The sequence below is a fragment of the Sceloporus undulatus genome, chromosome 5 (genome assembly GCF_019175285.1).
Source record: "Sceloporus undulatus isolate JIND9_A2432 ecotype Alabama chromosome 5, SceUnd_v1.1, whole genome shotgun sequence".
In the NCBI taxonomy this organism is placed as follows: Eukaryota; Metazoa; Chordata; class Lepidosauria; order Squamata; family Phrynosomatidae; genus Sceloporus; species Sceloporus undulatus.
Window position 1 is genome coordinate 20323543 of NC_056526.1, and position 18483 is coordinate 20342025.

The window sequence follows — 18483 nt, forward strand, 5'->3', positions numbered from 1 at the left end:
GAAGAAGAATATCAATATGCCTGCTAGTGGGCTGGTAGAATTTGTAGCATTGAGAGGTGGAGCTTTGGCTGTTGGACTGACTCTGGAGACTAGGATTTGAACCCTGGCTCGGCGGTGGAAACCCACTGGGTGATCATGAGCATGTCACACTCTCTCAGTCTCAGAGGATGGCAGTGGCAAACCCACTCTGAAGAAATTTCCGATGAAAACCCAGTGATTTGCCAAGACAATGCCTCAGGATCAGTATGATTCAGAAATGACGTGAAGGCACACAGCAGCAACAACAATCAATTCTATAATCAATTATCAGTTTATAATAGGAACATTCCTCTTATTCCATAAGGCTGAATGTATCATATTTGAATCGAGTGGTATTTTCAGAGGAGAACATGAAAAATAATTTCAAAGAGATTAGTTGCTTCTTTCATTTGCATGGCCATCCTGTTTAAATAATAGTAAAAGGATTATTTCTTTACGCTTCTTTAAAGAAACTAATGGAAGAGATTCTTTCTCTCTCTCTGTGTGTGTGTGTGTGTGTGAGAGAGATCACAACTAGAAATACAGTGGCAGTGTTTAATCCAGATAAATTAATTCAGATAATTTGTTTAATGCCTACATAAGATGTAAATACACACATAGTACAGGCTCTAACACATACAAAATGCCACCTATACCCTTTAGAGAAACTTGAACAGACAGTGTTCTGTTGCAAATACAAACACATAAATGGAAATAATGATCTGCTATAAGCCCACTTCCAGCCCTGGAAAATTACTGCAAGGCGGGAATCAGTCTTTGGGTTTTAGAACAACAAATGTTGATGGAGGCTATTGCATCAGCAAAAGCAACAGGAGAAACTGTGGCTGGCACACAATTATGTGTCGTGTCACTACGCTTTCCACCTGGGAGACTGTGTAAAGAGATTTTAAAAGTAAAGTCTGAGAATGTTTTTTTCTTTTCTTTTTGGAACATTATTCCTAAGGTTCTTTACCTTTAGCTGAGACTATCTTGTCAACACAGAACAAGCTAAATCTTGCTTTTACCTGGAAAAGGTGGAAACTTGGCTGAGCAAAAACTGAAAGTGATTTTAAAAAAAGTTGTTTTTCATTCCTACAAATTGAAATAGATTTTTATTGGTACTATGGTTGCCTTCAGGACCAGAAGCCATAAAAAATCCAAACCAAAAAACAAACAAATAGCCAACTCTCAAACATAAACTAAATACAAAGATGGATTTTTCTTCAGTATTTAGCAGACTTCATAACAGTTTTACACTGCTTTATTTTCCCAGATACAAAAGTATTCTGATTTATTTATTTATTGCTTACATTAAAATAAATATGATTAAATCAACACTTTTAAGTATCACTGACTTCCTGTGATTAATTTCTCAAAAACAATTACATTTAATTTCATTCCATCTACAACATGTAGTCTTCTGAAAGGATGTTTTTGTTGTATTTTTTTCTCCAACATGTATTATCTGTCTCACTTTTGAAATAACAATGTCTCTCATCCTCTTCAAAATAAAACCACAATGATCAATCTTCATTATCCCCATACATGCACAGCACACACATACATATGCATCAGGAGCTAGGAACAAAGATGCATTATGATAGTCACAAAGTGCTTGGAGTATCTATTTCCTTTTCTTTGTTTTGCATTATATATTAATAAACACTTCTGTCTCAGTTGTTATTACAGCTGTATTTTATTCATTTCCATGTTTCAGAATGACTGTTCAGAATAATATAAATGTAGCTATAATATTAATCTTTATAGAAGCTCCTTCTTCTAATTAAGTTTAAATAATTCCAAATTAGAAGGCATTCCTACACCTATATATTTTATCAGAAGTAAAGAACAGACAGCATGACTTAGTGGTTTGAGTGTTAACTACAATTGGGGACCAGGGTTCGGCCATGAAACCCACTGGGTGATTTTGGGCAAGTCACACACTCTCAGCCTCAAAGGAAGGCAATAGTAAATCTCTTCTGAACAAATCTTGCCAAGAAAACCCCAAGATAGGCTTGTCCTAGGGTCACCATAAATTGGAAATGACTTGAAGACACGTAACACCAACAATAAAGAACAATGTCTTCATCTTTGAAAATTTGAATAGCTGAAGGTCTAAATCACTTTTGCCAATATTCATTTATTTATAATATTGGTAAATCAATTGATACCTTGTGATCTTCAAGTATGTCATATTAAAAGTAGCTATTAGTAACAATATAAAATAATTTAAAATACAAAGAAATAATAAATAATTATATACAATTTTAAATGTTCAAAATCAAATGTAACACTCCACTCCCCCCCCCCCCAAGTAGAAATAATTGCCTGAATAAAAATGCTTTTTCAGCAAGCATTTGAAGTCAAACCCTCTTTCTGCGGTAGACTTATTAGTAAGTATAAGATTTTGTTGTTTTATGGAATTAACATATAGAAAGTTGAGGTCTTGGCTGCATCTATACTGCAGACTTAATGCAGTTTTACACTGCTTTAACGTCCATAGCTCAATGCTATTCAATTCTGGTATTTGTAGTTTTCTGAGATATTTAACCTTCACTGTCGGAGAGCTCTGGTGCCACCATAAATTACAAATTCCAACATTCCATAGGATAGTGCCATGACAGTTAAAGTGGTGCTAAACTGCATTAATTCTGCAATGTGGCAGCAGCCCTTATTTCATAAACTTTGGAAATACTTACACTATTTACATTAACTCTATTTTTAGCAGCTTGCAGTGGGAAAATCTTTTTGGGTTAAAGTGTCTCAAGCACATTTGATTACTTTGTTCTACCTTATCTCACTTCAGACCCACTTCTGATCTTGATTTTTCATTCTTGGATTGGAGGACAAAGGATGTCTATCTGCTCATACATCCCAGAAACTATGTCAAATCCTGTGAACAGGAAATAGAATAGGAAGCTATGCATGACAGGGGTGAGAAGTTGGAACAGGAGACTGTGATTGTCCTAACTAGAGGTGGGGAATCTGTGGCCTTCCAGAGGTTGTTGGAATTCAATTGTCATCAACACTAACCATCACGACCAATGATAAGTGTTCACAGCACCTACAGTCCAACAACATGGTCACCTGTCGGGGATGCTTTGAATGTGATTTCCTGCATGGCAGGGGATTGGACTGGATGGTCCTTGTGGTCTCTTCCATCTCTATGATTCTATAATCCTATGAACATTCAAAGGGTCACACATTCCTTACTTCTGCTCCATTAATCTGGAGATTATTCTGAATGTTAATTCATAAATTGATGTTCACTGGCACAAAGAATATTAATAATTTCATATGTACACTGATGCCGAGTTTGAGGTGGCAATGAGTGACCAACAAAGTGATGTTTGGGTGATGAGTGAAAGCATCAAGTGTGTGGCTGATATGAAAAAGGGCTAAGTCTACATTGGGAGCCATTAGAAAGAATCTAAAATAAAAGAGCCAAAATCATAAGCTTTTTATACACCTCTATGATGTAAGAACACTTAGAATAATAGCCAATATTCCACATCAGCTATTTAATTACATATGTGTAACTAAGCAACATATCCTGGCCTGACCCCTTCAAGCCCATTTTAACAGCCAGCAGCAGCATTGGGCAAAGAAGGTCTGTTTAGCTGCCAAGCATCATTTAAATGGTCATCTTTTCACATAGCAAAACACATATTTCAATTTTATCTGCTTGTATCAAATACTTCAGACTATTAATTTTCAGTCTTTGGTTCTTCATGTTTTGGACTTCAGTTTCCAGAAGCCCTAGTCAACATGGTCAATGACAATGGTGTCACTAGCTACAGTTTAACCTGGTGTGGAGGATTTCACCCAGGAAATATGCGTGTCTGCCTCTCTTGCTGCTCTGTTGTTGCTTTTCCCACGTTTGTCCCTTCTGCTGCTCTGTCGCTGGGCTTCCTGTGTTCACCCCTCCTGCTGGTCCATCGCCCACTTCCTCCCCAGGATGAAAGCCCAGTGATGGAGCAGCCAGGAAGAGCACACATTCATCCCTCCTGCTGCTCCATCGTTGGGCTTCCTCCCCTGTGAGAAAGCCCAGCAAATGAGTAACCAGGAAGGGTACATGTTCACCTCTCCTGCCCCAAAGTAGGAGGAGGGCCCAACTGGCTATAACTCCTTCTTTTGGGATGTCACCTGGTATGGCCTGCCCTTCCCACACACACCCCAGTGATGCCACTGCACAGAGATCAGGGATCTTGGGAGTCCAAAACATCTGGAAAGTTGAGAATCACTGGTTTAGGTGGTCAGAATTTCTTCAGACCTTCCAGTAAGAGTGTAAAATGCTACTGTACTGTGTTCAGTCTCCAGCATTTCCAAGCATGAGGTTATTGCTGCTAACCCAAATGCACACAGTAGGAAACATCTGGAAGAGTGGCCCATCAACTTCTGGCAGAGTTATCGTGGAGGACCTTGAGATTGCTAGAGAGAACATATTAACCACAACTCCAAATAATCAAATCTGCAAAAGTTAAAGCTGCAAATGTAAAGGGCCAACTGTAGAGAGGAGTATGGAGCAAAGGAGAATATGATGCATCTTATGTGAGCAGGAGATGTGGGGTGAGGAAAGGAGGACAATAGAGAGTGGGAAAGAGAAAAAGGCAGCAGAAAAGGATAAACATTTATCCAGTAGTTACAGAAGGGGAGAGAAAGAGAATTAGAAACAGAAAGAGAGAGAGAAAAGAGAACTCAAAAATTAAAAAGGAAAGGAATAAAATCCTTAACCAAAGCTAAACAAGGAAGACAAATACCACACTTTTTGCTAACAATAGCACAATCCATATATACCTCAGACCAAGAAAGGAAATTGTACTGTGGCTTCAACCATTTAGGATGCTGGAAGGAGAGGAGAACAGAATCAGGAAAGTTAACATAACATAATAAAAGCCACAAAGCATCAATTCTGTAGTGCTGTAGTTAGTGACTCCTGAGGCAACAAATACTGAGGTAGCTCACTGTTGCTAACCATCATCTGAAAAACAGTTGTGGTTCCCCTTATGGTCACAATACGTTGGAAATGACTTGAAGGTACACAACAGCAACAACAACACACAAAAGGAGGGAGATGGATTGGGCTGTCTACAGCAGTCACTTTATATCAGCTTACAGTAGTGAGGACCAACAACACACAGCAATTATTTTCATGCCAGTACTCCTACTCTTCACCAACAATGATCCGCCCTGGCCTCGCATCGGGAGGCATTGAGACGCACTATCCACGATGCTGCAGCCTTTTTTGAAAGCTCACGCTGAACGAGTCTCGAAGAGAAACGACAATGCAGAAAGAACCACAACCCGGAAACATCACCCAAGGAGGCTTTCTGCTATGCTTTCAGCAACCGGACTTGTTTATCTCGGATTGGCCTTTTTTGTTATCAGTGCATTTGTAGAAAGCACGGGATGAATCCTTCCTGAATCTTCATTTGCAAAGTAAAGCCAGAGAGAGAGAGAGAGAGAGAGAGAGACTCCTACTCTGAGTTTCCTAATCTCACCTTAAGGACTGTGGCAGAGAGGCCATATCACTGAGATCTGACAACCCTACTTCTACATAAACATGCATAGAATTGTACTGGCCCTTACTATAACTGATTTAGAGCAGGGGAAAATAAGCTGTCCACTCAGTCTTCCCATGATCCCAAAATGGCATACAGTGGGCCACTGGTATCTGCTGGGATTTGGTTCCAGGGGCCCCTGTGGAAAACAAAATCCTCAATGTTCAAGTCCCATTAAATACAATGGATAGTAAAATGGTGTCTGCTGCATAGAATGGCAAAATCAAGATTTGCTTCTTGGAAATTATATATATATGTGTGTGTGTGTGTGTGTGTGTGCGCGCGTGCGTGCGCACACGCACACACACACACATATATATAATATTTATCCACGGATTCAAGCCATGGAGGAATCCATGGATTCAAGCCATGAATCCGTGGATAAATAATCTGTGGATATGGAGAGCTGATTGTGCTACACCACCAGGAGCCTCTTTAAACTTAAATCCCAGGGCCTGTTTTAGGCCAGAAAAATAAAGAAATAAAAGAAATCAGAACTGACTGGAATACACTAGGCTTCTCGGAAGAGACTTTGACTGAAACTTGGGATTCAAACTCGAGTATGGCCCAACAATATCTGGAGGGACAAAATGTTCCCTACACTATAAGAATTTGCCTACCTCTGTTGTAGAGAAAGGAAACCAAGGCCCATTGAATCCATATATATATATTAAAAAAAACATAAAATCATGGCACTGTTAAACTTTTGCTCATGTGCAAAATTATGCAATCCTGTTTCTAAAGATAAAAACAACCCATAATAGAAGATCAATTCACACACAATGGAAGTGAGCCTATTTACTGCAATCCTGCTGGCACGTCCTGAAGGAAACACATAAAATGTAAAGAGGATCAACATCTTTCCACTTAAATTTTACAAGCTCTCTTGGACAGAACACTAATGTAAATGTAACACAGATATCCACTGCCTTATAGTACAGTGGTTCTCAAATGGTGGGGCGAGAGTTGCTCAGGGGGTGGGGGGCAGACCTGGAGATCTTGATTCCTCCTTTCCCCAAACCTTTTACCTGTAAAATTTATACAAGCATTGAGATAAATATTTAATTTACTTAAATAAAACTGTTCTAATTCGAACAATGTTATTTCCTTATAAAATGCTGAAATATAAATATACATGAATGTGCAAATGAAAATAAGAATTGATGTGGCAGGGGATAGTGATGTCCCCATGTAGATTTCAAGGGGAATCCCAGGGGTAAAAAGTTTGAGTACCATTGATATAGTATGAATCCACACATATCTACCTGTACTATACTCATGTTATACCAGAACTAATATAGCCTATGTGCACAAACTTTTGGCTGAACTATGATTGTCTATGATTTTAGGTAATCATTTGCTAGGTATTATAAACTGTCTGCACTAATTGTACACAACTGGATGGCACTGTATTATATTATCTACTGTCTTTAGAAAGAGGTGAAAGTTAAGATACATTTCAGACAATTAATATGCACACATATATGAAAACATGAGAACAGTAATACAAAGAATATAAAGTTGTTTATCCTAAGTGAGCCAGCGAGGTGTAGTGGTTTGGGTGTTGGGCTCTGGCTCTGGAGAACAGAATTAAATTCTTCTCACCATTTCCTCCATTGTACACAGACTTTCTCCAGTTATCAAAGACAATTCAATAAAAGGTCTATCTGACTGATTGCTGAAATTGTTCACAATATGAGAAGACTATCATTAATCTATGCAAAGTCAAAGGTCTTCTGAATGCATGCTGGCTAACAATCTAGAAATGTAATGGGCCATTTACGAGCAACTGCATGAAGGCTAGAAGCCAGTTTTCATGCCATTACTCCCCTCGCCCTTGTGCCATATGTCATGTCACCTCTGGTCAATTTTTAGCTGAAAGTTGACCTCCTCAAAAGACATTGGGGGAACAGGGTAGTTCTCGGGGGCAGGAGAGGCAAACTGCTGTGTCTGTGGATGGTTTAGGGCAGTTTGGTGGCAGAAAATCACCAGAAATTTGCACCAAAAAACCTGGAAATGTGGAAGGCTTTGGGAGACTGCCAGGACACTTGAAGACTACAAATATGTGGTTCAAGGCCCACTTTCACTACATTTGTACCAGAATAATTCAGCATATGACATTTCAAAGCATCTTGACTGATCAAGCTGACACCCCTCCTCTTATAAAACCCCTATGGCCTGAAACTGTCTGAATTAGGCTAAAGTGTGATAAACTGTATTATAACCACATATTTAGAAAGCTAGGTTTTAACAATCCAAAGGGCAACGGTAACAGCAAAATCTACTAATCTTGCATTGACTTCTTCCTGATTTTCATACAAACATTGGAGAAGAAACTATTGCCTAAATGTATGCATATGTAAAGCAATCTTGTGTATCTTTGCTCCAACATATATATCTCACTATGTTCAGCAAGTTTACTGCCAGGGAACGCTGTTCAGAAGGGGGCCTCAGTATTTTTCTTTTAAGAGGTATGCAGTGTATATATGGAGGTCTGAAAGAGTGAAATGACTCTATTCTGTAAATTTTGAATACACTTCTCTTTGCGTATGTAAAAGAGCAAGAGAAGATCAGAACATTTTGTAGTTTTTCTCTTTGTTGTTAAGCTGCTGTCAAATTTCAGGAGGGCAGGAAATGTATCCGTTCCTTGATGTGTCCTCATATATGGCCTGCTAGCTGTGTTTATTTTAGTTGGTCTCCAGTTCTGTGGTCCATGGCTAATAATGCACTTGTTGTTGTTGTTATTGTTATTTGCTGTCAAGTTGACCTCAGCTATGAGTAAGAGACCTTCTAGATTCTTGATCATGACTTGCGCTGCTCAGGCCTTGCTGACTCAGGGCTATGGCTTCCTAGATAAAGTCTATCCACCTGAAACATGGCCTTTCTCTTTTCCTACTCCTTTCTGTCTCACTGAGCATTATCATCTTTTCTATTGAGTCACATTGTCTTGTGATTATGTCGAAAGTCTGATTAGCCTAAAGCCATTATTAGTCTAAAGACTGATAAAACTACATTACAACCAGGTTTCTCGAAAGCAAGGCTTCAACAATACAACACTTGCCCCTGGTTAAATCCAAGGTGTGGCCCTGGTTAAAACTTAGATGGGAGGCTACAGAGTAGTAACAAGGAATCTCTAGATAAGGCCAGGAAAAAAACCCTGCTTGAAACAGTGGAGAACCATTGCCAGTAAAATTGGCAATACTAAGGCAGATGGACCAGTGGGCAGATGCTTCATAAGGCAGCTTTCTATGTTCATATGTTTACCTGGATCTAAGCCTGGCACCAACCCTGAACTGCAAATATTTACAGCTGAGCACTAAGTTTAGGATAGTCCATGCCATTGTATTTCCCATCACTATGTATTGGTGCGAGAACATGACAGTGAAGAAAGCCGATAGGAAGAAAATCAACTGGTTTGAGGTCTGGTGCAGGAGGACAATCCTATGGATGCCACAGACAGCTAAAAAGACAAACAAATAGGTCCAAGGACAAATCAAACCTGAACACTCCCCAGAAGCCAAGGCGACTAAACTGAGGCTGTCGTACTTCAGCCACATCATGAGAAGGCATGACTCACTAGAAAAGATGATAATGCTTGGTAAAGTTGAAGGAAAGAGGAAAGAGGAAGAGCGCATACCAGATGTAGAGACTCAGTCAAGGGGGACACAGCCATAAACCTGCAAGAATGGAACAGAACTGTTGAGAACAGGAGATGCTTCATTCAGAGAGCTGCCATGGGCAAAGGGCTTCATGCGCAGAGGGCTTCAACCAAGGTCTCCCTTGTTGTTGCATGCTTTCAAGTCGTTTCCAACCTATGGCGACTCTAGCATGAGGTTTTCTTAGCAACATTTGTTCAGAGGAGGCTTACCATGGCCTTCCTCTGAGCCTGAAATGCTCTGTATAAAAAGCTGGCCTAAATACCTTAAGGCAGTGATGGTGAACCTTTTAGAGGCCAAGTGCACAAACTGCAACCCCAAACCCATTTGTTTATTGCAAAGTGCCATGTCCCTCTGGCTTTCTAATAACAAACTCTGGCCAACTCTGTGCTGGGACGATGGCACATGTGCCCACAGAGAGGGCTCTGAGTGCCACCTCTGGCACGCATGCCATAGGTTCGCCATCACTGCTCTAAGGGCACCTGATCCTAATGGATCTTGGAAGCTAAGCAGGGTCAGGTTTGGTTAGGACTTGGTTGGGAGGTCGCCAATGAACACCAAGCGCTGTGGGCTATATTTCAGAAGAAGGAATGGGCAAATCAATCAATCAATCAATCAAACACCTGTGAAGATTCCTTGCCTCAGAAACCCCTTCGAAATCCATGGAGTCGCCCCACAAGTCAACAAATGGCTCGAAGGCCCCTGTTTTTCTCCAGAGCCACTGATAGGAAGAAAGCCAACTCTTCCGAGGAGACAGCCAAGAAGAGAAAGAAATGGCTGCTAGAAGAGATGGACGCCTGAGCTCTCCCTGGAAGCCAAGAGGGCTAAAGGGAGGCTGTCGGACTTTGGTCCCCTCAAGAGAAGGAGGGGAGGCAAGGAGAGGAAGGCCATGGGAGAGATGGACAGCCCCAAAGCATGGCCCTGAGCAGAGAGGCCGAGGAAGGGCACCTGGAGATCTCTTGACGGCAGCCAAGGGCAGCCAAGCGGGGCCAAACCGGGTTCTGTCCTCAGTGTGACTTACTGCGGCTGAGGGGGTGTCCTCCTGCCTCGGCCAGGGCCACCAGCTCCAGGTAAGCGGCCCAGAGGCCCAGCGCCAGCACCCCGAAGGCCAGCACCAGCCGGGACCTCCTCCGGCTCAGCAGCGCCTTCCGCAGCTGGAAGGGCCGGCACCGCATCCCGACTCAGGCCGCCAAGACCCAGCCCCGGGACCAGGGCCAGCAGCAGCAGCAGCACCGGGAGGAGCACCGGGAGGAGGAGGGCATGATGCTGCTCTCGCCACCGCCGCCAAGACGCCGCCGCGGGCCCCTTGTTCCGTCAGAGGGGCCGCTCCCCTGCTGGGCAAAACTGCCCTCGCCGTCCTCGCCGCCCTAGTTGCCCCAGGGACACGGCCCCAGAGACCACCACTTGCAGACCTCCAGTTCGGACCAGTTCTGCCCAGTGGGAGACCCCCAGTTCTGAGCAGCCATTCCCCGTCCTCTTCCCGCGCTTCCTTCCTCTTCCTCCTCCTCCTCAGTCTTCCAGGCTGCTTCCCTTGCGGAGCCCAGGGCTTCCCCTCCTTCTCTGGGGCCCTCCTTGCCCGCCTTTTCCCTTCTCCGGAGCCTCCTCGGGCTGGAGGACCTTCTCGCCTTGTGGGCTGCTCTTGGCTTCCCTTCCCTGGGGCTCCTCAGCCACCCACTCCCTCCTCCTCCTCTTCCTTCTGCTTCCCACAAAGGGAGGGAAAGAGGCAGCTCCTCAGGTTGCGGAGGCTCTCCTCCTTTCCCTCCCTCCTCCCTCACATCACACACCTGTCTTCTAAAAGCTCTCTAGAAACAACAGGGCGGCCAGGCCAGGCGTCCTCCTTTCCAGGACATGTCCTACATTCCATCCCTCTGCCCAGGAAGGGCAGAGCATCACTCAGAAGGAGCAGGTCATGGTTATTTAGGTCAGGGCTTATTTAGCTTTTACAGCCCTTATCTACAGCTGGAAAATACACACAGAGGAGAGGAAAAGAGCGTCCCTTCAATCAAATGGCAAAAATCAAGCTTGGCTCTTGGGAATGTACAGTCATCCCTCCATATTGACAGCTTTGATATTTGTGGATTTGATTATTCACGGATTCCATTAATAGGTTCTCTCTAGGACTGTCTAGGTCCTCCAGTGCAACTCTGTGGCCAACTTTAACTATAAGTTGCACTGAAAGACCATTTGTAGCTACTCCAGTCCCATTCTATGGTCAGTGTATGTTGGACATTGACCACAGAGTTGCACCGGAGGACCTAGAGAGTCCAAGAGAGGTGTCCTCTCAGGTAAAAACAGTGTTTCTGTTATTTGTGGTTTTTCCATACAGTCGGCCCTTCTTATACATGGATTTTTTATACACGGATTCAAGCATACACGGTTTGAAAATGTACCAAAAAAGTATAAATTTACCTTGATGTTCCATTTTTTATAAGGGACACCATTTTGCTATGCCATTATACTTAATGGGACTTGAGCATACACGGATTTTGTTATACACGGGGGATCTTGGAACCAAACCCCAGCGTATAACAAGGGTCCACTGTATTCACGGGGGGGCCTTGTGCCCCTAACCCTAGCAAATATGGAGGGACAAGTGTATATATATATTCCCAAGAGCAAAGCTTAATTTTTGCCATTTTATTGAAGGGACACTCCTTTCCTTTCCATTGTATTTAATGGGACTTAAATTGGATAAGTATTTATTGCATTTAATGGGACCTAAATTGGATCAGTATTTGTTGTATTTAATAGGACTTAAATTAGATAAGTATTTATTGTATTTAATGGGACCCATATTGGATAAGTATTCATTATATTTAATGGGACCTAAATTGGATAAGTATTTATTGTATTTAATGGGACTTAAATTGGATTTAATGGAACTTGCCACATTACCGCAGTACACTCTTATAGTGCAGCTATTCCACTTTTACTGCTTTGACTGCCTCCTGTTGCATTCTGGGGTTGTAGTTCAATGAAGCCTAAGAGCTCTCTGGCTGAGAATTCTAAATGCCCCCCTTAAACTGCAAATCCCAGAATGCAACAGGAGCCAGCCAGGGCAGTAAAAGTGGAATAGCAGCACTATAAGAGTGTACTGTGGTAATCTACTTAAATGGAATAATTGGTTTTGGATAAAATGTGGATAGTTGATTTTGGCACCCGCGGGGGTCCTGGAACCAACCCTCAGTGGATACCAAGGACCCACCATATTTTGTAATGTCCTACATTTTGTTCTGGAACAGCCTCCACTTTGTGGGGCTTTGTCCTCCTTTGTTGTTAGGACATCTGGTAGTTACAGGCCTGCATTTTGTCAAGATGTTGTTCTGAGTTGAGATGGTTGTTGTTGTCGTGTGCCTTCAAGTCATTTCTGAGTTACGCATCCTTAAGGTGAACCTATCTGGGGCAGGGACGTAGCCAGGATTTTGGGAAGGGGGGGTCCAGACTACATGCCACCATTATAAAGGGGCTTGGGTGTGGCGGCGCAGCAGCATGCACCATTCATTTTTCTAATGGAAGGGGGGGTCCAGACCCCAAGGACCCCCTCCCCCTTGGCTACATCCCTGTCCAGGGGCAAGATTTCTCCAGAGGAGGTTTGCCATTGCTTTCCCCTGAGGCTGAGAGAGGGTGACTTCCCCAAGGTCAAATTTCATGGCTGAGTGGGGATCCGATCCTTGCTTTCCAGAGTCGTAGTTCAACACTCAAGCCCTACACCACACTGCTTGAGATATGGTATGGAGGGATATCAATGCAGTGTTAAACAACTTTCCTTCTCTGAGAAGGTTTCTTGACCCAGCACTGTCCTTGGATTCCCAGATGACAGTAGTGGCTTTTACGTAACATCATTTAATGCTCAAATTATGACCTCTCCTACTTCTCCATAGGAGATCTGATGTGGCAACAGTCATCCCTGCCCTTGGGTATGTGTTTGCTCCTTCAAGTTGTCTATCGATTTATGGCAACCCCATTAATTTCATAGGATTTTCTTAGGCAAGGACTCCTCAGAGGTGGTTTTGCCAGTTCTTTCCTTTGAAATATAGCCTACAGCACCTGGTTTTCATTGGCAGTCTCCCATCCAAGTACTAACCAGGGCTAACCCTGCTCAGCTTCCAAAATCAGACTGGATCTGGTGCCTTTAAGATATTTAGGCCACTCCTGGAGGTACCTTGCAACATATTAAAGTAATTTTTCAACCCATCAGTTAGGGAAAGGTGCACAATTAAAATCTATAGCTAACCAGAGCTGACCCTGCATAGCTTCCAAGATCAGATAGGATCTAGTACCTTCAGGGTATTATTGCAAGAGTATTCAAAGTATTAGTCTGTTTTAGCAGGAAAGGACACAAAAGAATCCAGTCACACCTTTGAAGTTAACTGGGAAGAATAAATTTCTAGTACAGTTAGCCCTCCACATTTGCAGCTTTGACTTTTGCAGATTTGATTAATTGTCATTTTAATTAATATGTTCTCTCTAGGAATCTCTAGGTTCTCCAGCGCAACTCTGCCAGAAGTTGACCATAGAGTTATGCTGGAAAACCTAGACATTCTCAAAGAAAATACTTCTCTAGGCATTTGTAGGTCCTCCAGCATGATTCTATGATCAACCTCTAGCAGTTGTTGACCACGGAGTTGCACTGGAGGACCTGGAGATTCCTAGAAAGGTGTTCTCTTGCATGAAAAGAATAGTATTTTTTTATATTTTCAGTTTTTCCACATTCACAAGGGTCCTTCACCCCTAACGCCAAGAATGTGGAGGGACCACTGTATATGATGTCTATGTATATATGTTTTCTAGTATATATTTCTAGTATTTCTTGTGTCACTGGATGCCTTGATGTCTTTCCAGTTATACTGCATCTTTGACTACTATGGCAAGACAATTTACATGGGGCTGCCCTCGAAGAGTACCCCAAAGCTTCAGCACATGCAAAATGTGGCAATAGGCTGCTAAATGGCACATTGTATAAGAACCACACTATTCTGATACTGGAAGACCTGCACTGATTGCCAGTTTCGCTCAATTGAAAGTGACCAACCCTTATGGAGCTTTAGGGAAGGACACCTGTTTCAGTATGAAGATGTCCAGATGTGAAAAGAGTCTCTCCTTATAATCTTAATATCTGGACAGTTTCCCCGTCTTTTGGGAAGGCATGTGGAAGGAAGCTTGTCTTTGCATTGCTCCTTGATTGAGGAATGCACTTTTGGAGTTGTGATTGGTTCCCCCTCTAAAAATCACAACTTTTCCATTGGTCTTGAAAAGTTCTTCTCATATTTATTGATTATTGTAGGTCTTTAAATGGTTTTATTACTTAGTTATTTATTACTGTGATTCTTTAAATGGTTTAATACCTAAAGTTACTAAGTTGTTACGTAAAGGTGTGATTGGTTCCCCCTCTAAAGGCTTTTAGGAAGGATACAATGACACAACTCTTTAATCTGGCTTTTTAAATTCTTCTCATATTTATTGATTACTGCGATTCTTTAAATGGTTTTATTACTTAATTTAAGTGACACTAGCCACCATGAGTGTTTTTTTTTAAATGGGAAAGGTGGAATAAACATGTGATGAATTGTAGCCAAACTGGTGTTTAGCAAACACACACATATCTCCTTTGACTCTGGAACTGGCCAGAAGGCCATAACGAAGACCTGGCCAAAGGCAACAAATGAATATTCATATTTTATAGAGGAAGAATTGTGAAACTGACAGATAACACAAGGAAAACTAGGAAAGAAACAAAAATGTTTTGCTTGTAATTTCGTTTTCCAATTTTGTTGTTGTTCTTAACAGAATTTTAAAGTTTAATAAACAACGCTGTTTCCCCTTCCCACCCACATACATGAAATCACAATAAAAAACTGCAACCATTATAGTGTAACATCAGCAGTTTCATCAATTCAGTAAGACAATCTCAAATTAAATGCATGTTAAAATCAAAATTAATAATTAAAAGTAACCTTTAAAGTTAAGCTTATAGGTACTGATTATTTTGAACCATTGGATCTATTGCAAATTACCCAGAGATCTATGACTAGGTTGTAACCTTCCTTTCACCACTTCTGCTGAAGAGACATAAAATCCAGATTCTCTACTCAGACTGCAGCTGGCTGTGAGAAACAGACTGGTAACGTTCCTACCTGCATGACTTTGCTGAAAGTACTGTAGTGGAAAAGACAGGAAAGCAAGGGGCCTGCAGCTGAAGGAACGAACAGGCATGGTTAGCTCTGGCAGTGGGTTTCCACTTCTGGCTACTGGGAGGAAGATTACAGGTGACAAACAAGATTATCAATGGTGCCATTGGAGTGAATGTTTTCAAATGGCTAGAGACCCAATGTTGTACTGAAAAGATATAATTTGTTTCTTCTTCTTCTTCCCCTGTCACTTCCTGGATATCCCAGTATTTCTGTTGTCATCCAACATTTTGCAAATTGCATGATCATGTTGTTGGGTGCTTTCACATCATTTCTGACTTACGGCAAACCTATCATGGGGTTTTATTGACAAGATTCCTTCAGAGGATGTTTGCAACTGTCTTCCCCTGAGGCTGAGACAGTGTGACCTGCCTAAGGTCACCCAATGGGTTTTATGGCCGAGCTGGGAATCAAACCCTAGTTTCCAGGCTCCTGGTCCACACTGAAATTACTATGTTACTCTGGATCTTCACATTTCACAGATGAAAATCAGGGCACAAGTGGCCAAGCAACATCAGAGTTTGGACTAGGTGACAAAAATTCTAAATGAGGAAGAACACAGAAGCTAGGAGAGGTTGCAGCAGTTGCCTTTTGCATAGGTCGATAGGGAAGGGCCTCCTCTTCTCTCTCTCCTGCTGAGTTAACCAAATGCAAACTGCTTTTACACTTTGGACTCTATCTGCAGCAACTGAAGTAAGCTGAGGACAAAGAGGGAAAGTGGGAGGAGAGAGAAACGGGCGTTTTAGAACCAGCAGAAAAAGTGGGGTGACAGGGAACTAATTGGGACTGTCCCAGACAAAACAGGACTGTTGGAGGGTATGCATGTCTGACTAGTCACTGTTAATTGTCACCTGAATTAACTGTTAACGTAATTGAGGTTGCAGGTCTGGATATGAATTCACATATGAAGACTTTTGTTTTTCTGTTTCTTATAATGCTTTTGTATATCACCACTCCTGGAGGGTACAAAAGGGTCACTATTTTGGGAGTGGTCTAAAGCCCCAACCATCTTAATCTAACATTGTAGATGATTCACTGGGATCTAGACAGGATTCAAATTAAGTTCTACTTGAGCTTGAATCCAAGACTTAAGATGATGTACGAAATTCAATTTCTGTTTTGCTATCTGGGGTAGCATATTTTCACAACAGAACTTTACATTTCTCTGCAATTCCACAATGGTGTTATCACACTGACCCACAGTCTGTTCATATTCAAATATTAACTTACTATGTTAGAATTATAGAATCATAGAGTTGGAAGAGCCCACATGGGCCATCAAGTCCACCCCCCTGTTATGCAGGTACACCATATCAAAGCACCCTTGACAGAAGGCCACCCAGCCTCTGTTTAAAAATCCAAGTCTTTCTTTTGGTCATGGAAGGAGGTGGAAAAAGTTGCTGTAGCTCTCAGGCTCACACATGTGACCAGCAATAGAAACCAGTAGCATCCCTACTTTATAAGGATAGTGGCAATGGTGGCACTAGATTTCCCTGGAAACCCAAAAAGGAATCTGCTGGAGTTTTTATGGGCCCACACCTTATGCAGACATAGCAAAGAGGGGGGGGGGGGGGAACTTCACTGATAGTACATCTCTTGTGAAAGGAGAAGCACTTCCAAAACCAATTGATATGTGTAGTAAGACTGCAAACATTCCTTATTTTTGATCATTATAATACCAGAGAAAATAAGAGATAGCCCAATGTGATATTACCACAGCTTGGCTTCAGACTGCATTATTTCTACAGTGTACATGCTCCCCACCTTAGTTGGAAAAGGAGAGTTATATTTTGTCTTTCTAAACACTGTAATGCACTAGTCAAGGACTTTGAAGCAGTGGTACATGCACTGGTAATCTCTTGTTTAGATTTCTGTAATGCGCTGTACATGGGACTACCCTCATAGCAAATTTGGAAGCTTCAATTGGTTCAAAATGCAACAGCCAGATTGGTCACCAGTACATCTAGGTCTGACCATATAACACCTGTGTTAACATCTCTTCATTGGCTTCTGGACACAGTATAAGTTGTTGTTTATCACCATTAAATCCCTACATGGCTCGGGCCCAAGTTACTTGAGGGAACACCTCTCCCTACACAATCCGCCCCACATACTCAGAACATCTGGGAAGTATTTATTGGAATATCATAATACTAGGTTAATGACAACTTCCCATAGGGCATTCACAGCTGTGGCTCCTAAACTGTGGAATGACCTACCGGAAGAGATCCATCTTATTACCACCTTAGATGCCTTTAAGAAAGCACTTAAGATGGATCTCTTACAGCGGGCTTATCCACCGGATTCTATATAAAAGATCATGATGAAATGCTCTACTCCTGACTACAATTGTTTGATTATCCAATGACTCTGCCATTTTATAGAACTAATAGGAATGTTTGTATTTCAGTATTAGTATTTTACTGATTATATTTTGTATTTGTATTGTATTATTTTACTGATGTAATCCCACCTCTATCCGTGGGAGAGGCAGGAAATATAAATAAAACCTATTATTATTGTTATTATTATTATTATTTGTATTAAGAAAATTAAAATAAATAGCTTTCATAAAAGTAAGGGAAAGCAGTTTCAGCAGAGGACAAGGAACCACTGTAGGGGTAATACATGGACCGTCTGTAGCACTTCAAAAATTGTTACGTTGCTGTTCCCAGCATCCCCCATCCTTAGCTATGGTGTCTAGGGCAGATGAAAACTTCAGTCCAGCAACATTTGATCACCCACAAATTGCCCAACCCTGCCTTGAAAGGATTAATTACATAAGGCAAAGAAGAACATATTTTAATAGTTGCACTAAGATAACAAGAGATCACCATCTAATGATGGTGATTATCTAATTTTCTCACTGCAATATTAGTGTCCACTTCTGATTCTGAAGCAGAGTCACTTGGGCTGTCGTATGGCTGATAATCAACTGTCCAAGAAATAAAATATTTTCAGAACCTGAGAATGGTGAGTGACCAGAATATGCATGAATAAAAACAGATGTTGTTCCTACTCCCTCCTTTAACTATGGATCTAATTTGCAGCCCAAATACC

The 18483-nt window shown here is 41.7% G+C and overlaps 1 protein-coding gene across 1 annotated transcript in view; it reads right to left on the reverse strand.

Moving 5' to 3' along the window:
* B4GALNT3 (beta-1,4-N-acetyl-galactosaminyltransferase 3) overlaps positions 1–10410 on the reverse strand; it is a 95495-nt gene extending 85085 nt beyond the window's left edge. Inside the window, exon 1 of the mRNA XM_042467868.1 lies at positions 10257–10410. Within this exon, the coding sequence (XP_042323802.1) occupies positions 10257–10410 (154 nt within the window). The remainder of the gene's footprint in view (positions 1–10256) is intronic.
* Between the last annotated feature and the right edge of the window lie 8073 nt (positions 10411–18483).